At 41.5% G+C, this 26,650-nt stretch overlaps 1 protein-coding gene across 1 annotated transcript in view; it reads right to left on the reverse strand.

Annotated features, from left to right (window-relative positions):
* Nucleotides 1-6,408: 6,408 nt before the first annotated feature.
* SLC17A8 (solute carrier family 17 member 8) overlaps nt 6,409-26,650 on the reverse strand; it is a 57,941-nt gene continuing 37,699 nt past the window's right edge. The window contains exons 6-12 of the mRNA XM_047788198.1: nt 25,852-25,938; nt 24,804-24,943; nt 24,522-24,671; nt 23,399-23,531; nt 16,129-16,239; nt 9,704-9,831; nt 6,409-7,821 (exon numbers count right to left, since the gene is read on the reverse strand). Coding sequence (XP_047644154.1) covers nt 7,477-7,821; nt 9,704-9,831; nt 16,129-16,239; nt 23,399-23,531; nt 24,522-24,671; nt 24,804-24,943; nt 25,852-25,938 — 1,094 coding nt within the window. The 3' untranslated portion in view covers nt 6,409-7,476. The remainder of the gene's footprint in view (nt 7,822-9,703; nt 9,832-16,128; nt 16,240-23,398; nt 23,532-24,521; nt 24,672-24,803; nt 24,944-25,851; nt 25,939-26,650) is intronic.

Genomic DNA, 26,650 nt, shown 5'->3' on the forward strand with positions numbered 1-26,650 from the left:
GACTCACAAATGCACAGCTCCAGCTCTGACCTCTGCCCTGAATCCCAGGCCCTGTTCCACTGCTCACCTGATACTGCCACTTAGATATCAGCAGGCACATAACATTCCAAAATCAAAACATCCACGATTCCTGATTCTGGATTCTTTTCCCACCACCCTGATCCTCCCCAGTCTCTGCCTCTTGGCAAATGTTCTGTCTTTCTTCAAAATACGTCCAGAACCTGACCTCTGAAGAGACTTGGTGTTCTTTAAATATGCCAAGAGTGTTCCCACTTCAAGGCCTTTGTACTTGCTTTTCCCTATTCCTGGAACCCAAATCGGCTCCTGACTTGCTCTCTCCCTGCCTTCCGTCCTCTGCTCAAAGTTCACTACTTCCCTGAACACTCAACACAACCCACCAACCCCCACACTCCCTATTTGCTTACCTGGTTCTGTGTCTGTCATTAGCATTTATAACCCTCGGACATACTCTATACTGGATTTACTCATCCACCTGCTTATTTTCTGCGTCTGTCCCCTGAATGCACGCTCCATTAGAGTAGAGACTCATTTTTTCTATCCCTAGTGCCTGGAACTTTATAGATGTTCAATAATTGAAGTGCTCTTTATAGAGGCCAAATAATGATGGAATGATGAAATTTTTCATTCTCATTGGCAGGGCTCGGTGGGTGGCCTCCACAGGAAGTGATTGGGCACTGAGCCACTTGTTTTTATGGGGAAGCCCCCAGATGTCAGTAACTGTAAGCCTTTCTCTTAGGAAGTGAGTTCCCACCCCTCGGCCTGTGACTCCTTCAGGCTCCTGCCTAGAGGGTATGAGTCCGACTACCAGCATTTCGGAACTTCAGCCCATGAAGGTGGCTGAAAATTTTCAGTGTTGAGTATGCAAACTTTTAATTAATTTCCCTGTGTTTAATGAGGTTCATTCATTCATTCATTCATTCACTTATTCAACAGTTACCAAGTGACTATTAAGTGTCAGGGACCAAGACAGACTAAACAGACCATTTAGAACTTATATGCAGCTATGAGGGGTGTTTCGTGCTGTTGCTGTTGTTATTATTATGGTTGTTTATCTTTTCTTTTCTCTTGGGGGGTGTCCCCACAGCATGTGGAAGTTCCTGGGCCAGGTACTGAGCTCACACCACAGCAGTGACCTAAGCCACAACAGTAAAACTGCTGGATCCTTAACCACTAGGCTGCCAGGGAACTCCGAGGCTTCATTGTACTCTAATGAATTGATATTTTTGTGATTTCTCCTAGAGGGGCCCAAATATCCCTCCCATGCAAGATTTGCTCACTACAAACTCGTTCAGATCTCCCAGGACACTACATAGCAGAGGCACACCATTTAGGGCACTTGGGGTTAGACGACTCTTAACAACACGCCGAGTGAGAGTTCCTAAGACCCTTTATCTAGGCTAGGCTGAGTGGCAGATATAATTAATGTTCTCTCGGTAACCCACTTGCACTGCTTTATTACCCAGCCACCTCTGAAGTTAGGTTGGGGCTATTTGGCCAGTGTAGATGGGTAAACTAGGAGCAGAAATGACAGTGTCATTTCCAAATGAGGTTGTGAAAAGCCAGCGTGACTTCTTCTTCCTCCCCCCTCTTTTTTATTGTGATATCAAAGCTTATAAAGAAGAATGGTACATATATACAATGGAATATTACTGAGCCATAAAAAAGAATGAAATAATATCATTAGTAGCAACATGGATGGACCTAGAGATTATCATAATAAGTGCAGAAAGACAAATGTTGCATGATATCACTTACATTTGGAGCCTAAAAAATAATCCAAATCAACTTATTTACAAAACCGAGACAGATTCATAGACATAGAAAACAAACTTATGGTTACCAAAGGGGAAGGGGGAGAGGGATAAATTAGGAATATGAGATCAACAGATATATGCTGCTATATATAAAATAGATAAACAACAAGGATTTACTGTATAGCACAGGAAACTATATTCAATATCTTATAATAACCTATAATGGAAAAGCATCTGAAAAAGTACATTAAAAAAAAAGTTTATATGCTCCGAATGCTGAACTAAAAAATGGTAGGTGGATACAAGCCTCCAGTCCACCCAACCCAACCTGCACTCAACTAGCAACACAAGAGAGAAATAAACATTTTTGTGTAAGCCACTGAGATTTAAGGTTTAATTTATTACTACACTAACTCTAGGGAAATAAATCAGTTTGAGAGCACTTATGAAGACACAATTAAAAGGGACTTCAGCTTCCATTAATGACAGACGAGATAATTCAGACCAACTTCACACAAGAAAAGACAAATAAAAATATTTTTTTAATGTCTGCTCAAAAGCATTACAGTACCAGCATGACAGTGAAAAATTACCTGGCTACTGTCTGGTCATCTGGGAGAAGATGAAAGTCCAGAGAAGTGAGCCTGACATTTGAAGCCACTTTTCTCCTGGGAGCATTTGTTAATCACAACAAAGCCAATGTTTGATAGCTGAATAGCTTGATAACCTGATATAGAGACAAAAGCTGGATACTGGAGAAAACGCAGTAGTGTGGCATGGGACCAGGAAGTGCTGTGTTCTAGGAAGGGGTGAATTGAAAGCAGAAGAGCCTCTACACTGCCTACAGCCCAGCTTCAAATTATCTGGGTAGTTGAGAATATCTCAGGCCTTTCAATTGGATTAAAGAGATCTCAGATTACTAAAGCCTTCAGGCTCCTGGAAGAAACAAAAAACAAAAAAACAAAAAAAATCTTTTCTGGAAAGAAAAACCAAAACAATAGCATTATTTTAAGCCTAAAATCATTTCTATAAACAATTTTTCAAATACAATTTCAGATATAATCAAAGAAAACCAGGCATTCTTGATAAGATAATGTGAACAAGAATCAGCAAAACCAATAGAAAATAGATACAGAATTACATGATCTCCAGATATTGGCACTGATCAGACTTTAAAATAATTAGCTTCCTATGTTCCAGGAGATAAAATACAGGATTGAAAAAAATCTCAGCAAAGAACTGGAAATATTTTTTTAAAGACATAATAGGATTGAAAAATAACCCATAAAATTTCTAAAACTGAAAATACAATCATTGAAATTAAGAATATAACAGGTGGGTTTTTACTAGACTAGATCTTTTTTTTTTTTTTTTTTAGGGCCACACCCACAGTATATGGAGGTTCCCAGGCTAGGGGTCTAATCAGAGCTACAGCTGCAGGCCTAGGCCACAGCCACAGCAATGCCAGATCCGAGCTGCGTCTGTGACCTACACCACAGCTCACGGCAATGCCGGATCCTTAACCCACTGAGTAAGGCCAGGGATGGAACCCACAACCACATGGTTCCTAGTCAGATTCGTTTCCACTGCGCCACAACAGGAACTCCCTAGACTAAATCTTTCTAAATAGAGAAATAGAGAATCTAAAAATAAACCAGAAGAATGATAATACACATGGAGGCAAATGGTTGGAAAATTCAGAAGAGATGGTCAGAGTCCTAGCCGCAGTCCAGCATCCATTTAACTAGATGCCCAGGAAAAGCATACAGAGAGTAGGGAGCAAAAGCAGGGATAATGGCATAAAATTTTCTAAAGCTGATGTAAGACCTTGAGCCCCAGATTGAAAATAAAATTAAATGGACTTGGCAGAGAAGAGAGAAAGAGCTACTTTTTTTTCTTTTTCAGATTCTTTTCCAATATAAATTATCACAGAATATTGGGTAGAGTTCCCTATGCTTTACAGCAGGTTCTCGTTGGCAAGTCATTCCACATACGACTGTGTGCATATGCCAATCCCAAACCCCCAGTCCATCCCCCCCAAACTGGTACAACCACTATGGAAAATAGTACCGAAGGTCCTTAAAAAACTAAAAATAGAACTACTATATAACCCAGCAACCCCACTCCAGGGCATCTATCTGGAGGGAGCCATAATTCTAAAAGATACATGTACCCCAAGGTTCATTGCGGCACTATTTACAATAGCCAAGACATGAAGCAGCCTAAGTGTCCATTGACGGAGGAATGGATAAATAAGATGTAGTGTATGTACACAATGGAATACTTCTCAACCACACGCAAGAATGAAATAATGCCATTTGGGACAACATGGATGGACCTAGATAGAGATTATTATATTACGCGAAGTTAGACAGTGAAAGACAAACATCATATGATATCACTTATATGTTGAATCTTTAAAATGGGGTACAAATGAATTTATTTGCAGAACAGAAACATAGGCACAGACTTTTTTTTTTTTTTTTTTCTATTTCTTGGGCCGCTCCCGCGGCATATGGAGGTTCCCAGGCTAGGGGTCCAATCGGAGCTGTAGCCTCCGGCCTACGCCAGAGCCATAGCAACGCGGGATCCGAGACGTGTCTGCAACCTACACCACAGCTCACGGCAACTCCGGATCGTTAACCCACTGAGCAAGGGCAGGGACCGAACCCGCAACCTCATGGTTCCTAGTCGGCTTCGTTAACCACTGCGCCACGACGGGAACTCCAGGCACAGACTTTGAAAACAAACTTATGATTATCAGAGGGGACAGCACTACTTTTTTAGAAGTCAAAGATTCCAAACTTCTAGCTCCAGGAAAATGGTGATGTGATTAATTGAGATAAAAAACATGGAAGGAAGACTAGGTTTGTTGGGCTCAGCAGGAGTCAGTATGTAATAGAAATACTAGGTTCCAATTTCTACCTGTTGAATTTAACACCCAGGCAGTGATAACAAATGCGTAATTATTTCTTGAGTAATTATACTTTTCCTTGTCATGTTCATGTTCCCAAACTTTCACTCTTTAAAAAAGACCAAACTTTCTTGTCTCAAGAATCCAGCATCCTCAGACCTCCTCTTCTTGCTGGAATTCATGCTTTGCTTCCAAGAGTTGATCTGCAAGTGGGTATTTGCAACAAAATGTACAATAACTTGCAAACTCCATCTGTCTTATGTTCAGTTGTAATTATCTGTTCATCGCAACCTTCACTAAACACATCACAACAGCAACAAAAAAAAATGTGGTTTTTAGTTTTAAACACCATAATCCAGGGCTCTATTTTTTTTTTAATACTATAAGGGAAAGTTACCGTAAATGTTTTGATTTATCAAAATGTGGAATTTCTGCATAGCACGCTGACTTCAGATGGTGGAGTAGGAGTTCCCGTAGTGGTTCAGTGGTAATGAACCTACCTAGGATCCATGAGGATGCAGGTTCCATCCCTGGCCTCGCTCAGTGGGATAAGGATCCAGCATTGCTGTGAGCTGTGGTGCAGGCCAGCAGATGTAGCTCTGATGTGACCGCCAGCCTGGGAAATTCTATATGCTTGAAAGAAAGGAGAGGGGAGGCGAGGCGAGGCGAGGCGAGGCAAGGCGAGGGAAGAAAATGATGGAGTAAATACAACTTCACGTCATACTTTATAATATTACCTTAAGGATAATCATAAGATTTTTTAATAGTTATTTGACCTCATTAACAGAAGAAAAAATACAACACTGGCTACCACAAATATCTCTTTTTTTTTTTTTACTTAGAAAACAGGACGACTTTCACAATAAATCCTGTGATGAATGGATGAAAATGACATAGCATGCTTTCTTTTCAAGTGAAAAGTTCCCCAATAGGTTAAAAGATGGTAATGATGATGATATCTAATGTTTATTGAGCACTTTCTACATGCCAGGAACTGTTCTCAGGAATTTACATGGATTCACTCACTAACAAGTTTTAAAGATATATGCTAACACAAATGATATACCAATGACATAAATATACTATTTGATAGAGAATCAGGCAATTTTTTTCAAAATTATTCTTTTTACAAAATACACTACAATTCTGCTGATACAGTTAGGGACCAGAAGTATACAAGTGGAAGAAACTGGGGGGGGGGGAACACTTTACAATAACAAACTATAAGTAAATCTATAATTTTTCTGCAATATTATATTTTTCTTCTGAAAGTAGAGATAAAATTTTCAAAAACAATGAACAGGAAAATAGTTTTACTTTCAAACACCCTTTTACATGCCAACATTAAGTTTTAAAATATCACTAAATTTTAAAATATATCTAGAGAGTATTCACGTTATTGCCTTATGCAAAGATTAATTTTTCAACACTCGCTTTGGGTCTAGTTGTCTCAGATGTTTAAATTCCAGTATTTCACCATTTAACTACTGCTATGTTATTGCAGTTTCCCCGAATATCATTCCAAATGCAGTCATTAGGAATACTTCAATCATAATTTTGTATAAGTTGATCAAACTTCCTAATATCACCAGCAGAAATCGCTAAAGATACACATTTTTTAATAGAAGACTCTTTTTAAAAGAATTTTACCTAATAAAACGCATGAACCAGCTTCTTAAATTACTAAACATCTTAAAGATTTTGAAGCAATTTGGGATGTTACTTAACCACATTCTTGGTATTATAAAGGGTTGACATTTGATTTACTTATTATCATCCGTTCTGACTATCAGATTCTTGGAAATTTGCTATCTTTCTCAGCTTTGTCTTCAACTTTTTTTTTTAACCTATTTGAATCCTTCACATAGTCTGTGACCCTTATTATTTAAAAAGCTATAAATTCACGGAATTATCTGACTCTTCGGACTGCCTGGGACCCTAAGGGCCTTTGAATCCAGTCCTTCGTGTAATGTTTGAATGTTCTCTGCCACATCACCCTAAGTGTTCTCCATCCTCCCATGCCTGTCACTTAGGGACACCCACTTATCCACGTGACAACCCATCCCCATTTTCAGTTTTCATTATTAAAAATGTCTTTCTCTCACCTAAAGTGAAACCCTCTTCTCCAAAACTGCCACCTATGTTGGGCTCCACCAGTCTCAGCACTGTCCCTGGCAGGATGACCTTGGGCAAGTCAATCCCTTGTTGCTTTTGTTTCTTCATTGCAAAATGGGCATAAGAAATGTATGTCACAGGGGTATGAAGAGTAAATGAGAATTTTCTAAAGCACCTGGCACAATACAGGGCCTTCCTAAGTGGTGGCCTTTATTAGGAATAGGAAACCTCCCCTGCCTGGCTGCTCTCAAAAATATAGTAGCAGCTCTTGATTTTTTCTCTTCCAGGCCAAATATCCCCATTTCCTTCCATTTCCTTGAAAGACATGGTACTGTCTCTTCTAGTTCTTCTAGTTATTCCTTCCTGAATAAGTTTAGTTCTTTGAAAGAAGAGTCAATTGCCAATCAAAAAATTGTATATATATATATACACACACATAAATATATGCATAAATACACATACTCATTCTGTCAACGTCGAGCAAGTTGTCATTTCAAGGTAATAAGATGATACCTCTTTTTTCCCTATTGCCAATTAAATCTCCTCTCCCTGCTCCTCCACATCCAGTGTCCCTGTAGTTGACCCTCCGGCAAGCCAGGCTATGGAGAAGGCAATAGGTATGAATATTTTCTGATGCTAAAGCAGGGAGAAGACAGAAGTGCCCCTCAGACACTAGGACGTATCAGAGAAGGTTCCCTCTTCATTCTGGTAGGAGGTCAGCTCTTCCTCATCCAGGCTCCCTCTTCTCTGTCCTCTCCATTCCTTCCTCTGGACTTCACAGTTCTGGGTGGTGGCTCCATAGGACATCTTCTTTTGGGGACTTGCAAAACACTCATGGTTGAGTTCTGTCTCCTCAGCTAATTCGTCTCGGCCAATGATCCCACACTTCTCCTCAGAGAGGTTCTCAGGGTCAGCCCACTCCTGCTTCTCCCCGGAAGCAAAGACCCCGTAGAAGATCACCCCACTGTAGTGCACCAGGGCAGCTATGAGGAACACGTTCTGCCATTCCTCTCGGGTCTAAACAAGAAAACATAGTAACCATTAGTATAACGGTGTCTTCCAGAGGCCTCCACTAGGACAAAAGCATTTGGTCACCCAAAGACAATGCTGCACTTCTTGGAAAGATGTGTGGCAGAAGCATGCCAAGGATCCAAACGGAATTTGAGGGTTTAAAACATGAAAGTCAAGACTACAATGAATATGTATTTTTCAACTCAGAAAAATACTTTACAAAATAAGCATCAGGGAGTTCCTGGTGTGGCACAGTGGAAATGAACCCAACTAGTATCCATGAGGATGCAGGTCTGATCCCTGGCCTCGCTCAGTGGGTTAAGGGTCTGGCGTTGCCATGAGCTGTAGTGTAGGTCACAGTCAAGGCTTGAATCCCATGCTGCTGTGGCTGTGGCTGTGGCAGAGGCCGGCAGTTGTAGCTCGAATTTGACCCCTAGCCTGGGAACCTCCATAGGCCGCTGGTGTGGTCCTAAAAAAAAAAGCTAAAAAAATAAATAAATAAATATCAGGTAAAATCCCTGCCCCACCATTTCTCAGCTCTTCTAAGTATACAAATGGAGTTTCCATGCACGTGACAGGTTGAGTTAAACTTGCTTTAGAAACCTACCATTGAAAATATCAGCAGCCTCCCTCTTGCTTGCTATTGGACGCATAACAATTGAGCCATGAAAATGCTTGGTCTTGACTGTCAATAGCTTATTTATAATCACATTTTCTGTGAAAATAAACTATATCAAAAAATAATGGAAGGCATTTCCTTCGTGGTTCAGAGGTTATCAAAGCTGACGAGGATCCCTGAGGATCTGGGTTGGATCCCTGGCCTCACTCAGTGAGTTAAGGATCCCACATTGTTGTGGCTGTGGTGTAGGCCGGCGGCTACAGCTCCAATTGGGCCCCTACCCTGGGAACTTCCATATGCCGTGGGTGCCAGCCTAAAATAGCAAAAATAAAAAATAAGATAAAATAAAACAAAAAATAATAGGCATTTGTGTTTAAAGTTAGGGGGCAGATAGTATCTGGGATTGAATTATCATGTTACCAATCCTATCATCTTCTGAGCAGAGACAGAAAACATGGACTCTCTGCCTATCAAGTCTTCAAAGCCCACCTTCCTGTCTATCAAAAAATAAGAAAAGTAATCCCACACTTTCTTCTCCAAAAAGCTGAAGGAATTTCTAAAGTCTTATTTGTGATAGGCAATGCAACAACAACAAAAAATGGTTGAGTAAAAACCCAAGAGTATCAAAAAAATTTGGAGAACCCAGCACCTAAAATCCTTGCAAAGACAGAAGTTAAGAAACAATGTGGCCTGTGGCTGAGCTCTGGATAGTTCTGGGGCCACACGTACCACCCACTCTAGTTTAAATACGCATAGGTTCCCTAATGACCTAGTGCCACACCCTGTGGGTTCTCAGGAAGGGTCACTAATGTCTTGTTTATTTTCTTCATAATAAGGAAGTATAACTGTTCAATATTTTCATGCTAGAACATGCTAAAAGATGGAAATAAGCTGTAATATTTAATTACTTAGAATTATAAAACGATCATGGGTAATTTATTTATCCTGCATCGATTACCTCCGTTTCTTCTTTGTGTCTCAAAATAGTCCTTGTGGTATTAGCACCTCCCCCCCAACACACACACACACACACACACACACACACACTATATTTCTCGGTTGAAGAAACAAAGAGTCAAACATCAAGCAGCCCTGTTGCCATCAATAAACAATAATTTTTTTAAAGAAGAAGCAATAAAAGAAAAAAATAGAGGTTCAAGGGACTCAGCCAAGTCAAGGACATCTACACTTGGGGGTAGAGCCTTGCGAGTTTGTGCAATACGTCAGTCCTGTGCTACTGCTGCCCACAGCCCCAAAGGAAACCATTACCTTGTGCTTGGTCATGGCGCCCACAATGAGGGGACAGACCATCCCCGAGAGCGTCCCCACTCCATTTGAGATTCCCATGAGAATGCTGGCATAGCGGGGGGCAATGTCCAAGTGGTTGACATTAAAACCTGCAGTGAAGCCAAACACCTGAAAATCAGACTCAAGAACAGGTTCCAAATACATACATTTACTGTTCCCCCACTCTCATCCATCTATTTCCTCTACATGTAACTAGTGGATACCTTTACCGAGAGGGCTGGGTTAAGGATTATCAGGTTGTGTTTGCACATAGCAGAGAAACATACTCTGATTGCTTAGCAATGGCTACTGTGGATTCTCCACGGGGAGAAATGTGGCACCTGTACCTTCTAGGTTTAGAACTCCAAAATAGTGGTGTTTGGGGCAATACTGAAAAGCCCAAAGTCTGGATCACATGGATTCAGAGAAAACAATCACACAATCGCATACAATGTGATTAAACGCAAGCCCTGCCTCATGACAGCCTCCCTCTTAACTCTCAACTCATTCACAAAAAGCCACTATAGGCAGGCCCGCCTTCGTGAACACATGGCGTAATGGAAAGGGCTCTTTTTTGATCACAAAGGTTTACACAAGCATTGGCAGAATCTTCCGTGATTTACAAAATACTTTCACATACTGATTTGAAGACTGGAAAATGGACTCAAATCTTAATTCCCAACTTCTTTTTTTTAATTTTTAATAGATTATAGTTGATGTACAATGTCTTTTCTTTTTTACTTATTTTTTAGTAAAGTACAATTTAAAGAGTTCCCTAGTGGTCTAGTGGTTAGGACTCTGCACTTTCACTGCTGCAGCTGGGATTCAATTCCTGGTCTGGGAACTGAGATCCCACATCAAGCCACTGTATACCACAGCCAAAAAAAAATTTTTTAATTAAAAAAAAAAGTATAGTTGGAGTTGCTATTGTGGCTCAGCAGAAATGAATCCGACTAGCATCCATGAGGACGCAGGTTTGATCCCTGGCCTTGCTCAGTGGGTTAAGGATCCGGTGTTGCCATGAGCTGTGGTGTAGGTCACAGATGCGGCTTGGATCTGGTGTTGCTGTGGCTGTGGCATAGGCCAGTGGCTATAGCTCCTATTTGAGCCCTAGCCTGGGAACTTCCATATGCTGCAGGTGTGGCCCTAAAAAGGAAAAAAAAAAAAAAAGTATAGTTGATTTATAATGTTGTGCCAGTTTCTGCTGTACAGCAAAGTGACTCAGTCATACTCATACACACATACACACACACATTCTTTTTTAATATTCTTTTCCAGAGTTCCCATTGTGGCTCAGTGATAACAAACTTGACTAGTATTCATTAGGATGCAGGTTCGATCCCTGGCCTCACTCAGGGGGTTAAGGATACAGCATTGCTGTGAGCTGAAGTGTAGGTTGCTGTGGTTGTGGTGTAGGCCAACAGTTGCAGCTCCAATTCAGCTGCAAGCCTGGGAAATTCCATATGCCTTGGGTGTGACCCTAAAAAAAGACAAAAAAATATATATTATTTTCCATCATGGCCTATCCCAGGAGATTGGACATAGTTCCCCGTGCTGGACCTCATTGCTTATCCATTCTAAATGTAACAGTTTGCATTTACTAAGCCCAGTCTCCCAATCCATTCCACATCCTCTTATTCCCACTTCGTAAACAAGCCATTTTTAGGACTTTGGTTCCTTATCTCCACTTTGAGGGGTAACATTACTACTTAACTCATAAAGATGCTGTGGGATGAGACTCAGGGGAAACGTGTGTGTTCTTGGCGAACAGCTAAGCTCTATCTATCACGACTGTTAACACCAGCACACTCTTACTGCTGCCACGCATGCCCTCCTTTGAGGTCTTCAATCCACAGATGACGGACGCCATTGGGAGTCCCAAAATAAGAAATCACCCACATCTCGCTATTAATCTGCTCATCAGGGTAAGCAATGAGCGGGATGAAGGAGGGGTGAAGGAAGGGGAAGGCAGGGCTATGAAAGAGGAGGCATCAGGCACTGGGACCACCTCTACCGCTATTGCCCAGGGGTGCATTTCAGAGTCAGACATTGGCTCCGGCTTAACTGAGATGCAAACCTGGACAAATGATTTAAACTTTCTGAACCTCAGCTTCTTCATCTATAAACTGGAATAATCCTTCTTATAAAACTGCTGTCAGAATTAAGTCAAATAATATATGTTAATTACCTAGGTACACAGAGATGAAAACCAACATATAGGTTCTTTACGGTTGGTTATCCATCTGCCTTGTTTACCGCTATCCTCCCAGAGCTGGCAAAGTGCCTGGCACCTAGTGGGACTCAGTAAATAATTGTTTAATGAATTACCAATATGAGCTCTGAAATTACAGCAGTGGGTTTTAGATTTTGTTTATTCCTATTTTTGTTTTCCCTTGTCTTGGTTTTTCAATTCTCTATTTTGTTTGTGCAAAGAATCTGAATGTAGAATTTTTAAAAAAAATTTTTTTCTAATCTGGCACATTTGCTGGTTGTTTTTTTCCTACCTCATTCAGAGAGAATTTTGAGAAAAACTTTCTGTCAGATCAAAGTAGCAGAAAATCAGAATATAAAAGGAGCTACAAGATTAATTAAACTTACTATTGATTTGAATGTGATAAACACCTTATTACAAAAGAACCCAAGGATAAGAAGCAATTAATATGATTGTCAAGTATTATATTCTGCTACAAAGCCTAGGCATCTACATTCAGCTAAAGATAATATGAGAAAAGCCCTTCAGGTTTCTAGCTACACAATCCTAGTGTTCAGAGGGAAAATCATTGAGAAACTAAAATATTGATAGATTTCTTTGAAGCAGATACAAGTTGCATACAAATTAGGAGAGTCTGTCTTCTCTACATAGGAGATTTTCTTTCTTTTCTTTTTTTTTTTTTTTTCATAGCTGTACCCACAGCATTTGAAAGTTCCCAGGCCAGAGATTGAATCTGAGCTACAGCTGCAACCTGCACTGAATCCTGTAATCCAATGCGCAGGGCTGGAGATCAAACCTGCACCTCATTAGTGACCTAAGCCAGTCAGTCTTCACCCACTGTGCCACAGCGGGAACTCCCATAGGACATTTACTAAAGCAAGCATCATCCATCCTTTGTATCTCTCTGATCTCATCTGTCTCAGCTCTCTTCTCTACAATTAGTGTTTAATTTGAGCAAGTCTTCCCTGGTACCACCTATTAACTCCTATAAAGGCGGCAGATAGCAGATCCCAAGGAATCAGCAGCCCCATGACATAATCTCTCCCATAGTCTCATTGGTGGGTCAGACAAAGCTTTGTTCAACCTCAGCCACTTCATTTACCTGGGTAAGTTAAGTCAATTTTCCAAGCCTCAGGGTTCTCACTGGTAAAATGAACATAGCAATACCCTTCTCATTGGGCTGCTACAGGGATTAAATGAAATCATGTCTTAAAAGTGGCTGGCGTGGAATAAGTGCTGCATAAAAAATGGCAGCTACTCTGATTTGGGCTATTGTGTTTCTCTCCTTCTGATCATGGCTTAATTGGCAATCCGGGGACAGTAAGAGCCCGGATATTTCAATATCTCTGGGAACCGGATATAAATCTCTTCTGCATCACAGGGCTATCAAAGGAAGGTATTCCTCAACATTCTACTGGAAAAAAGCCACCACTGCTCTATCCTGGCTACTTTAGGTGTGGACTATTGATCGGCAGCATCAATATCACCAGGGAGCTTGTTAGAAATGCAGGATTCTGGACCTGCTAACTCAGAATCTGCATTTTGCAGGGTCCTGAGGTGATTTGTATGCACATTAAATTTTGAGAATCACTACACTAGAGCAAATAATAATTGAACAAATAATAATTGAACAACATGTTGTTCCCATCATGCTCAGTAGAAATGAATCTGACTAGCATCCATGAGGATGCAGGTTCGATACCTGGCCACGCTCAGTGGGTTAAGGATCCGGCATTGCCATGAGCTGTGGTGTAGGTCGCAGACATGGTTCAGATCTGGCATTGCTGTGGCTGTGGTGTAGGCCATTGGCTACAGTTTCAATTCGACCTCTGGCCTGGGAACCTCCATATGCCACGGGTGCAGCCTTAAAAAGATTAAAAAAAAAAATTTGAACAAGAGTGAGCATTTGTTAATTTTTTTTAATGCATCTGGCACTGGGCTCAGGCCTTCAAATTCTTTATTTTCACTAGAATGTAAGCTTGATGAGGACAGAATCTTTTTTTTTTTTTTTATTTCACTACAACATCCCCAGTACCGAGAACAGCATCTGACTCTTGGGAAGGCGGGTAGATGAATGAATTACCACAGTTCATTACAATCTCCCAACAACCCTGGGAAGTTGCTGTTATCTCTCTCCAATCTCTAGACGAGGAAACTAGAAGCTTGAAGATTTAAATAATTTAGCAAATTTTTTCTTTTATAAATATTAAGTAGTAAAGAGGGGCCTCAAACCCAGGTCTGTGCATTCCCAAAGTGAAGTTGTTAGCAGCAAGCTACTTTTAATGTAGACTTTTTTTTAACTAATTTAACAGTTTATCAGCCCTGTTTACAGTTAACCTTTGAACAAAGCAGATTTGAGCTGCACAGATCCACTTACAGGTGGATTTTTTTTTCAGTAGTAAATACTACAGTACTATAGGACTTGAGGTTGATTGAATCCTCCGATGCGAAATCTGAATCCTTAGATGTGAAATCGAGGCTACAGCCAAACCCAAGATGCAGAGGAACATCTTAGGTAGAAGGCTGAGTATAAGCTACAGGCAGATTTTGCTGGTGTGGAGGGTCAACACCCCTAACCCCCTTGTTGTTCAAGTGTCAGCTGCATTTTGATAAGATCAAAATGCTTTAGCGTAGTTTAGACCAGAGGTTCCATGTTTTTCTGTTCTGGAAGGTTACCACCCTATCTGATCTTTAAGACAGCTTGGAATCATGGAATGTGGAGTTCCCGCAGTGGAGCAGCAGGTTAAGGATCCTGCGTTGTCTCTGCCATGGGGCAGGGTCGATCCCTGGCTGGCACAATGGGTTAAGGATCCAGTGTTGCCTCAGCTGTGGCATAGGTCACAGCTAATCCTTGAATTTGATCCCTGGCCTTGAACTTCCATTCGCTGTGAGTGTGGCCAAAAAAAAAAAAAAAAAGAAAGAAAGAAAGAAAGAGCACAAATGTGGAGCTGGGTAGTGTGCACTTCAGTTCTTCCTTTGCTACCAACTGTGTGACAACAGAAAAGTACCCAATTTTTCTGAGTTTTAAGTTCTCCTCAGTAAAACAATACCATCGTTTGCTTCACAGTGTTGTCAGATAGATGCAACGTATGTGCAGTATTTTGTAAGTGATACTTTCTAGTATTATAATATATTTTAAAGTTAGGAAGAAACCTAAATTTTCCTTTTTTCAACCAGTTTTGCATAGGGAGTTTCTGAGGTCTACAAAACATGATAGGATAGCACTGTGACCTCTCACACGGTAGCCTGGTTTCTGCTCCTATAAGATGGGGGGACTGAGAGCCCTAGGGTAGCTGTGAGAATTACAGGGCTTAGTACACGGAGAGGGCTTTGAAAGTCCCCAGCACAGCGCTTGTGCGTGATTAACGTCAGCTTTCCTCATCACCACTCTTCTACCTCCTGCTCCAGCCTGTTTGGAAAATCACTTGGCCTCTCTGGACCTGCATTTCCTTGTTTGGAAAATGAAAGCTACAGAGTGGACACAAATCCAAAGAAGATTTCCACCCTTAAAAACTTCTGATTCTAACAGATTGGGTGCTGGGGGGAGTGGGGGTTTAGAATTGGCATATGCACCTGAAGTATATAGAATGACTGGCCAATGGGGCCCTGCTGTATAGCACAGAAAACTTTACCCAAAATTCTGTGATAATCTACATGGGAAAGGAATCTGAAAAATACAGATAAATAAATTAAAACATTTCCCTCAGACTATTTAAACAAACAAAGCAGTCAGGAAAAACCTGAAAAAGAAAAACAAAGCCTTCCGATTCTATGCCTATATGTCAAATGACTACATCCTTCACTTTCTGAGCTAATATTAGCAGTTCTCCAGCAGGAGATGAGGCTCATAAAGACCACAAGATCTGTCAGGCAGGGCAACCTGCTGCTAAAATATGAAGGTACCACTTCACCCAGAGATACACGCTCTGCCCGGGGGGTGCAGAGGGGGTGCCTGCACTTGTGTCTCTTTCCAAGATGGAGAAAGCAGTGACAATTCCAGCTTGACTGGGCTCCTAAGCTCAGTCCTCAGTGATTTGATAAAGTCATCCCCACGAGATGCAAGTCTCTAGCCAGTGGCCCTGATTCTTGGAAATGACCTGGCTACCAAAGGAAGATGGTACATATCCTTTCCTTCCATTCTTCCAAGCCTTGCTCTATCTACAGAAAAGATTTGGAAACCCAAAGGACACTTTACCTGAAATGGCAAAACCACTAAATCCCACAGCAAGCACCAGAAAGGAGATAGCCACCCCTTTGGTGTGAGAAAAGCCAACCACCAGGAGTAAGGTTGCCTCCATGCCAAAACCTGCAGATGAAAACAGCAGGGGGGTGGGGAGGGAGAGAAATGTCATTTTCATGTCAGTCAGCCCAAGTTCTTAAATTTATCAACTAAGAATTTATTTCTATTTCCGTGGACCCAAGGTTTCAGTATATACATTCTGGCATAATGTTTACAATTTTTGTCAGGTTGTTTCTTGACGATAGGATTATGCTAATATCACCCAGGAGTTCTGTGAGCCTTCCAGCATTTTCCTATTGCAACTTGAACACCAGGTGAACGGTCCCAGGAGGGACAATAATGCTGTGGGATGCAGGATGTTGATTATCAGTTGTTTATGAGTAAGTCCTCCTGCCATTTCTAAATATGAAAACCATCAATGATTCTCCCTTGACATAAGTTATAGGCTCTCACAGAAAATTAGAAGAAAAAGAAAAAGAAAATGACTCTCTAAGAGTTTATTGCTAAAAGGACCAGAAAGCCATAGTGAATATCTGAAACCAAAATCTGAGCCTCACCACTTGTAAAGCGTAAGGGAAAATTCTTCCCTTTCAGAAGTTTGCAAAGCTCTCAGGCCTCTTCATAAAGCCGTGAGATATTTGCATAGAAAATACAGCAGGACGAAAGTACTTTCTGTTCCTTTCCTTCAGAATAAGTGAATCCAGCACAATAAAAAAAAAAAAAAAAGATGAGGAAATTGTGAAGATGTTTCTTCTCATCAACATATACACAAGTGCAGCTGATAGCAGACAGAAAGGTGGAGCAGGAAGTACACTGGGAGGCAGAAGACAATGCAACGATGCTTCACCCTGGACACCGTCCGCTGGTGATTCCAGACATGGCCCCACAGTTGTCCTTTGAGTTACAGGCCCAAATCAACTCTCTCTTCCCCTTGTTTTCACTCCTCGACAAACAATGCAAACTACCGCCACATTTTCTCCTTCTCCAAATTAATCTTCTATCCACCTGTGTTTAGAACCCAGACTTTGTCAGACAGGTCTGAGTTTAGTGTTCACCTCAAAATCACTAATGATGTGGTCACGGACAGGTCACTCCACCATTAAGGTCCTTCATCTCCCCCCCACCCCACCCCCGCCACCATCCAATGAAGCTAATAATACAACCTGGGAGCATTGGAAGGTGAAATGAAATTGGGGATGTAAGGTATTGAGCATTGTCACCAGCCCACAGGCAAAGCTCAACAAGTGGTAGCTCCAAGTCCAAAGCAGAAATCTCAGAATCACCTTGGACTTCTCTTCCTCAGCTTCCACATAAGAATCTGTGGGTTTGGCCTCAGAAATATCTGTCAGATCCGAACGCTGCTTTCCCCTCCTTTCCCGCTGTTTTCCTTCTGGGCCTCATTACCTCCCACCTGGACAACTTCAACAGACTTTTTCCTGGTCTTCCCATCTCTTCTTCCTATGACCCACCCTCTAGATTATTATCTTTCTAAACCACAAATCTGATCAGCTGCCCCTTTACTTAAGTCTTTGTCAATGGTTCCACTATAAGCACAGTGCTGGAGAACAAATCCTCCTGCTGTTCCAGTTTTATCCTCTGCCACTCTCACCTCCTTGCCCACCACCCATAGTCCATGGAAAGCTCTCTACTGTCACACATACCCATCAGCTGTTTCCTGGTCACAGTACTGTTTTGTGCTCATCATGCATTTCCATGGACTGTTCCCTCAGCTGCCATATGCTCCTCCCACCACTTACGTCTCTTTTCTGGAGAAATCTTACCATCTGGGAAAGTCTAGCTTAAATATTACTTCCTCTAGCAAGTTTTCCTGACAACCCTGACCCTCACCCACCGCTGAAGCTGACACCTCCTTCTTACTCATTTCATAGAAATTTTCAACTTGCTTATAGTTTTCCATGTGTGTTTCTGCCTCCCCACAAAACTGTGATATGATCCAGCGGGGACAGCATGTCTATAGCACAGAGCCTGGCTAGCATGCAGTGGGAACTCAATAAATAATGCTTGATGAACAAATTCGAAGGAAAGAAAGGAAACCCAAGACAAATAAATTGAAATACAAGCTAAAGCACTCTTTATAAACCTCGATAAGTTGCTTACCTTTCTGAGACCATCTTTTCAAAACTCTCATAGAAATAGGGCAAGCATCAATAATTGTTTTAAATGGTCACCTAAGAGGATCAATGAAATTATGGATGCAGAAGGGCTTTTTAAACTGTGGGCTTCATAGACTCATTGATATAGAGAATAAACTACTTGTTACCAGTGGGGAGTAGGGGGCAACACAGGGGTGGAAGAGGGAAAGGTACAAACCAGTGGGTGTAAGATAGGCTCAGGGATATATTGTAGACCATGGGGATATAGCTAATATTTTGTAACAACTATAAATGGAAAGTTGTTTAAAATTGAATCTTTTTTTAAATTTAAAATACATACATACGTAAAAATAAAAAATAAACTCTGGGTTTTATACCATTTCTACTCATTATGAATTTTGTTTCAACAATTTAAATTAGACGTAGGGAAAATTACTAGTGTTTTGCATACCATTTATATTTTAGAAGTGGCCTGTCTTAAGCAACAAGGCACAGGGCTGAAACTTCCTTTATTTTAACACTCTCAACAAAGTGATACCAGAAAGTTAATTCTACCTCAAGAATTAGAATAAATACATCATGGGTATAAAAAAAAAAAAAACTTACATATGCTACACTGGTTCATCTATTGCGGGGGAGCAGAGAAAAATCTTTAGCAAATAAATTCTTGAAGAAAGAAAAACCACTTAAGAGCCTAAGTGGTTCCTATCTACAGCAAAAATGCTAGAGATAGGTCTGTGTGTCTCAGGAGTTGAAGGATAAATTTTGAACTTCAGGGGTAATAGATCACTGGAAAGTAAATTTATTCAGAGAAGATGAGAGAAAGAGAACTAGGATTGAAAGGCCTGAGAAAACTTTTCATTTCATAGTAAAACAGTCTGAATTTTACATAGGCAACCAATTCAGCAGACTGGAATTTGTGATCTTAGTCACACTTTCCGTGTACTGCAGAGAGAGGTATAATGATTGACATCTGTCTTTGAGGATCTTAGAAATATACCCTGAACTAGAATGGAGCATCATGTCTCAAGGTGATCTGTTCACTTTGAATGATGCTAGCAGCAAACATCTCTGGGCTGTAGAAAGAAAAGAAGGAGGTGACAGACCCCAAGAAATGTGTGATCTTTCTCGGATGAGAAATGCCCTCTGTATTTCAACTTAGAAAATATGAAACCAACTAAAGGTCTCTGGAAGATCATGCCAGTGCTTCATTGTACTTAAATCAATCTGGCTTATTCAGCAATGGCACACAACTCTGTCTTTATCTCTAGTCCAGCGTCTCTGTATTTGGATATTTGTATTTGTATTTAAACAAAGTGGGGCAAGCATGATCTTTTTTTTTTTTTTTTAATTTTCTGTGTAGAAGTCACAGGTCCTGCTATTTCAAAGTATAAAATGACAGGAACAGACATGTGAAGAGGGTTTTGTTTTTTTTGGGTTTTTTTGTTTTTTTTTCCTTTTGAGATGGGATGGAGGCTGGGAAAATTCTACATAGGCATTCTAGTTTCTGCAAAATAGGATTTGTTCTCAGTGAGCACTTTGTAGCATTTTAAAATCCTTGAGTTATCACCGCCCCCATGATCCAAACTACCAACTATGGAAAAGCAAAGGTGATGGGGCAAAATTGCATATGACCAAAACATTCCTATAAAAATGTCCTTAGAGTCTTCAAGGCACTGTTTTTAGAAAAGGCTGTACAAGTAGAATTTAAACCCTGAATTGGAGTTCCCATCATGGCGCAGCGGAAACGAATCCGACTAGTAACCATGAGGTTGCGGGTTCGATCCCTGGCCTCGCTCAGTGGGTTAAGGATCCAGCGTTGCCATGACCTGTGGTACTGGTTGCACACACGGCTCGGATCTGGCGTTGCTGTGGCTCTGCCATAGGCTGGCAGCAACAGCTGCGATTAGACCCCTAGCCTGGGAACCTCCATATGCCACGGGTGTGGCCCTAAAAAGGACAAAAGACAAAAATAATAATAATAATAATAATAATAAAGCGAGTAAAGAGTCATTTTAAATAAATAAACAAATAAACCCAGAATTGTCTTTCAAATTCCAGGCTTAGAAGCTGCATATTTTTGGCCATGGGAAATATGATCAAATAGCAGACATTTATTGAATGCCTCCTTTGGAAAACTGGGTTATAAACGACCTGAACACAGAAGAAAAAAAAGCATATGTCAAGAAACTTCTGTATGTTGAACCCATGTTAGGTGCATTTACACATTGTCTTATTTAACCTTTATAACAATCACCTGAAATAAATATTATTCAGATTTTACAGAAGAAAATAAGGCTCACAGAACTTAGAAATCCATCCTCCTCAGTCCCCACCTCCACTGATGCTATTTTAGTTCAAGACAGTATCTTGTCTTGACAGAATGACTGAAATATAGCCTCTCGAGAGGTATGACTGAGTCGCTTTTCTGTACAGCAGGAATTGACAGAACAACATCAACTATAATAAAAAAAATTTTTAATAAGAAATAGCTCCTTAGCCAGTCTCCCGTCTTTTGCTCTATGTTATATTATTTAGATTTGAAAACATAAATTAGAGTGAGTCCCTTTTGCTCCTTTAAACACTCAATTTGCTTCCCAATGCACTTCAAAGAAAACCCAAGCTCTGCATAGGTCTGTCTGCGTGGTATCCCACAACTTGGCCCCAGCTGCGCCTTCTTTTCTTTTTTTGGCCTTTTTTTTAATGCCTCATCTGTGGCATATGGAAGTTCCCAGGCTAGGGGTTGAATCAAAGCTACAGCTGCTGGCCTATGACACAGCCACAGCCACAGCAACGTGGGATCCAAGCCAAGTCTATAACCTACACCACAGCTCATAGCAATGCCGGATCCTTAACTCACTGAGCAAGGCCAGGGATCGAACCCATATCCTCATTGATCCTAGGTTCATTAACCGCTGAACCTCAAAGGGAAATTCCCCCAGCTGTTTATTCTGATCTCATCTCTGTCACTCTCCACCTCACTCACTAAGCCCCAGCCATTCCGACTTCCCTTCCTTTTGTTCTCTAACATGCCACGTTCATGCTTGCTCAGGGCCACTGCAATGCTATTCCCTCTGCTTAAAACACCTTCCTATAAGATCTGTAATAAGCAAGTACAGGATAAGTTGCCGGCCAAGTGCATAGATGGGAAGGAGCAATCACTGGAGAGGGGCATTGCCTTAAAACACAAGAAAAAGGCTTGAGCTGCTGTAGGAGGCTGTATAGAGATTGGTGAGGGTGATCAGAACTCAGAGTAAAGGGAAGGGGAATGAGCCAAGTCAGAGAGAAAGATATATTCAGGGCCTGGTATGGAGGGCTCGTTAGCTGGAACACAATCTGATCATTAGCCGGTATTTTGACTACTATAGAAGATTCCAATTGCTACTATAACAAAATACTGCAACTTTAGTGACTCAAAACGACACAAAGTTATGGTACAGTGCTAGGGGTCAGAAGTCTGAAATGGATCCTACACAGCTAAACTCAGGGTGTCAGCAGAGCTTCATTTTTTGGAAGCTCTGGAGAAACTCTGTTCTTGCTGTTTGAGCTTCTAGAGTCAGCTTGCGTGCCTTGGCTTGTGGCTGCATCACTCTGACCCTTGCTCCCCTGTGACATCTCTATCTCTTGACTCTGACCACCCTTCTGCCTCCTCTTATATAGAACTTAGTAAGTATATTGGGCACATACAGATAACCTCTCCCTCTCAAGATCTTTAATCACATCTGCTAAGTTCCTTTTGCAATGTAGGGAAACACAGTCACAAGTTCTGGGAATTAGGACACAGACATGTTCTAAGGCCATTATTCTGCCTATCTCAGCTCCCTTGGGGAGGATCCTGCATGCAGTTCCCCAGAGCTTCCTGTCCTGCCTGCTAGGGAGCAAACCCACACCTGCCAACTCTTGATCTCCTACAGAAATTTCATGCCAAGGGCAGGCTCCCAAATCCCTGCCTGGGACCAGCAGTCAAACTGGTGAGAGACCAGATGCTGACAGATGAGTCCCAATCTCCCTGCTCAGACTTCCTTCCGGAGATGCCATGGGATCAGAGCATCCCTCCTTATGATCTTCACTTCTAAAAGGCCCTGACGCATCTATCTGGTCTCAGTGCCCCCATTCCCTCCTTTTCAACTTAGCCCAGTTACCACATTCCGCCCATAAATGGCACTGTCCTCTACCTCCCACCTGCCAATCACAATCCCCTGGAGAGCTAGGGGTCGTGACTGTAAGCATTGGCACTGAGCTCCTGCAGACCTGGGATCTTGCATAGGATTAGCCACTTGAGCAAGTCACTTTATCATACCCCAGTGTCTTCCATGTAAATCGGGTTTGATAATAGCACTTACTCCACAGGGTGGTTATCAGGATTAAATAAAGAAATACCTGTCAAGAACTTAGTGTCTGGCACAGAAAGGGTTGAATAAATGCTAATTTTAAAATCAAAATTTAAAAAAAAATAAGGAGAAAGTAGAAGGTTTTAGAAAGGTAAGCCATCATAAGCATTGGAGGAGTTCATAATTACTTTTCGCTACCTCTTTTGGAAAATCGCCCAACGTCCACTTTATCTTTGCAAACTCAAAAACGTAAAACAGGAACTAAATAAATAAAACAAAAAGAGGATGATAATGTGTGTGTAACCCCGTGCATAAGCATATGTTGAGAGGAAAGAAGACTATTCAGAGAAAATACTTCTGTTTCTTAACCAAAACATGAATATATGTAGTAAAGGAAGAGGGAGATAAGGGAATAAACTACAAAAGCGAAAGATTCTGCATGTGGAAGGATGTATGGGAAAGATAGACAATAAACAGATATGTAACAGTAAGTTATGTTGCTTTGGTTTAAGAGTAGATGAAAGAAGCATGTTTGCAGTTGCCAGTGTGTCCGTTGATGTGTCAACTAGGCTGTCCCATCTCTGGTTGCCCAAGGACAGGCTGAACGACCACTCCCCACTCCGCAGGGGTGTGATGGACACTCAAGTATCTGCTGGGGGTTGGACTTAAGGGCCTTTAAGATCCTTCCCAGTGATTGGATATAACCTCCAAAATAATGCTGCAATTCAGTTTCATCTCATTCTATAAAAGCTGCTTAAGCACCTATGAAATCCACAGTACCTCCACAGTTCATGATTTTTCGGACAGCGGTTGTGGTCAAAATTTTTCTGCTTCTTAAATAATCAGCCAATTGTCCTCCAATAGGCACAACGATAGTCATAACCATGTGTGGGACTGCTGACAAGAGACCCACCTGGAATGAAAAGAAACCACGTGCCATGTCGAGCTCCTTCCCAGAGAGAGACTTCCCTAGCACCCTGCCCTGCCCCACCATCTCCACTGCACCCCCCCCCACCAACTTTAATCCTCTAATTCCATAGGACTGTGGTAGGCCTGAATTTTATAACAAACGAAGAACGAACAAATGGTTTTAAGGATAGGCCTAACTGACCTATCCAGGAGATCGAATCTACCAGATCAGAAGCTCCTTGAGGGAAGAGATGACTTTTATGCATCCAAGAGGCCCCAGCACCCAGCATAATGCTTGGCATGTGGCAGTTAAACACTTGGCACAGAGTGAGTTCGCGGATGGCAGCCACCATTACTCGGCTAAGCTAGCCCTTTCTGACAGTATCTGTGGCTATGCTGACATCCACCTCTACGAGGCTGCTCTTCTTCCCCTCGTGGGAAAAAGGCTTAATTCTCTTAGGCTGACAGTTTATGTTTTACCTCCACATTCTTCCTCCCTGAAACACAGCAACCTAATGGCCATGGCTGGGGACAATGAAAAGGTTCTAAATGGTACAAAGCACTGTGCGCTATTGCTACAACAATCATTACGGAGAGAGGGGTAATCTGCACAGTGAGCTTTAACGTTATTACTGTTGCTCACTGAATAATTTATAGGGGGAAAAAAAAAAAAAACCTCTCACCCTTAAATCTCTTGATCCTTGCCTAATATGCAGTCCTTGAGTCAGCTTCATAAACACTTTGAGATCGGGCAGAACAGAAATCTCTCAAAGCAGCTTAGTACAGCCCTGATCCTCACTAAGAAGAAATTAAATAGCTACGTATACTGTGCATAGAATGTGTAACTTATCTGACCTCCAAGGTATTAGGTGTCACAGCCCTGTTAGGAATTATGATCAGCAATTTAATTACTTTATCATGCAAAGATTTTTTTCAGGAGAAGAAGCAAGAGATTTAAAAGTTCAAGAACACTTGGAAGCATCTATGTGTTTACCTTACTTATTGCAAATCCAAAGACCTCTTCAAAATAAGCAGGCTGACTTATCAACAGCAAATAAAAGGTCCAGCTTCTGCAAAAATTTGCCACAATGATTGCATAAACTGGTAACGATGTGAAAAACCTTTTCCATGGTGTATTAAATTTCTAGAGAGTAAAAATACCATGAGATCTTTAGTGAATAGCCTGACAGATTATTTTTCTTAAGAAGATAACACAATCACTGAGAGAAATACTCATAGCAAAGAGGCAGGTTTTCATCTGTCCGTCTCTACTTACGCTGAGACTAACCAAGTTGGCTCCTTCTCCTATACTTGTCTCTATATAGGTCTTCTCCTCACGGGATATTGTTGGGTGAGCTGATGGGCACTCATAGGCTTGCAACAGCCAAAACATGTACCAAAGCATCCCAAGCATACCTGCAGTCGAAAAACAAAAGGCTTAATGAGATGATCTCATTTTCCTCCATCTCTAAATTTTTCAAATTTCAATATATTGTCAAGTGGCACAATGTTCATCAGGGAGAAAGTACCTGGTTTATTTTCCTACTGTTGTGGTTATTAACTGGTATTTAAAGAAAGATGATGTTCTGCTCATTAAGAAATTCAAGTTGGAGTTCCCGTCGTGGTGCAGTGGTGAACGAATCCGACTAGGAACCATGAGGTTGCGGGTTCGGTCCCTGCCCTTGCTCAGTGGGTTAATGATCCGGCCTTGCCGTGAGCTGTGGTGTAGGTTGCAGATGCGGCTCGGATCCCTTATTGCTGTGGCTGTGGGGTAGGCCAGTGGCTACAGCTCCAATTCGATCCCTAGCCTGGGAACCTCCATATGCCACGGGAGAGGCCCCAGAAAAGACAAAAAAAAAAAAGAAAAGAAAAGAAATTCAACTTTAGGAGTTCCTATTGTGGCTCAGCAGTAATGAACTCAACTAGTATCCATGAGGATAGGGGTTCGATCCCTGGCCCCACTCAGTGGGTTAAGGATCCAGCATTGCCATGAGCTGTGGTGTAGATTGCAGATGTGGCTCGGATCCCACGTTGCTGTGACTGTGGTATAGGCTGGCAACGATAGTTCTGATTTGACCCCTAGCCTGGGAATGTCCATATGCCATGGGTGCAACCCTAAAAAGACAAGAAAAAAAAAAAGGAAGAGAAAAAAGAAATTCTACTTCAATATCAACTTTAAATGAATCATGTTAGATCAGTATTCCATTTATATGATAAACTTTGTCGTAGTGGTCTCTATTTTCATACCGTCATTTCTCAGCCAATCCCATCAAATACCAGCTATAAGAGCCACTCACAGGAATTCATGACATCAAATGACTCACCGTAAATGTAAAAGACAGAGGCCCATCCAATGTACTGTACCAACACCCCAGCCAGCGGCATGGCAATCACGGCTCCCGCATAGGAACCTAGAACAAGAGAAGGTTAAGGGAAACAGCCATCATGTAAGCTCTTTCAACCCATTTAGAGTTGATGAGATCCATTTGAGGACGAGACAAACTGAGCAGGAGTTAAGAGTGCCTCTGTGCAGAGGGGCAGCCATACTCCCACGGGGCCTTAAAACAGGGATTCCAAGAGAGAAAAGGCCACCAGGTTGCCCTTTAACTTCATCTAGATGCCGTGGAGGGATCAGACCAAGATGGCTCAGGTGCTATGATTTGCAAGTACACAAGAGAAAGAATGAAAGAGGAGAAAAACCTAAGAGAAATTTGAAAGATTCAAGCAGGCACAATCCTGGCTGCTGATGACAGAAGGTAAAGGAACAGGTGGATCTGCGTCTGAAAGCTCACAGTTCAGGAGGAGTATCACCTAGGTCTTTGTTTTTTTTAATGTGGTTGTTGTTTTGGGGGTTTTTGGGGGGTGCAGGGGTGGCTACACCTGCAGCATATGGAAGTTCCAGACCAGGGATCCAACCTGCACCACAGCAGTAACCAGAGAAATAAAAATGCCAGATCCTTAATCCACTGAACCACCGGGAATGCCTTTAAAAAATTTTTCTTACAGTTTTATTGAGATAGAATTTCCTAGGTCTTTAAATGAGGAGCTTCAAACTATGAAAAGATCATACCTTCTGGCGTCTCAATTTTTTTAATATCAGGAAATAGTTCAATTTCAGGGTGG

The sequence above is a fragment of the Phacochoerus africanus genome, chromosome 7, assembly GCF_016906955.1.
Source record: "Phacochoerus africanus isolate WHEZ1 chromosome 7, ROS_Pafr_v1, whole genome shotgun sequence".
Classification (NCBI taxonomy): Eukaryota; Metazoa; Chordata; class Mammalia; order Artiodactyla; family Suidae; genus Phacochoerus; species Phacochoerus africanus.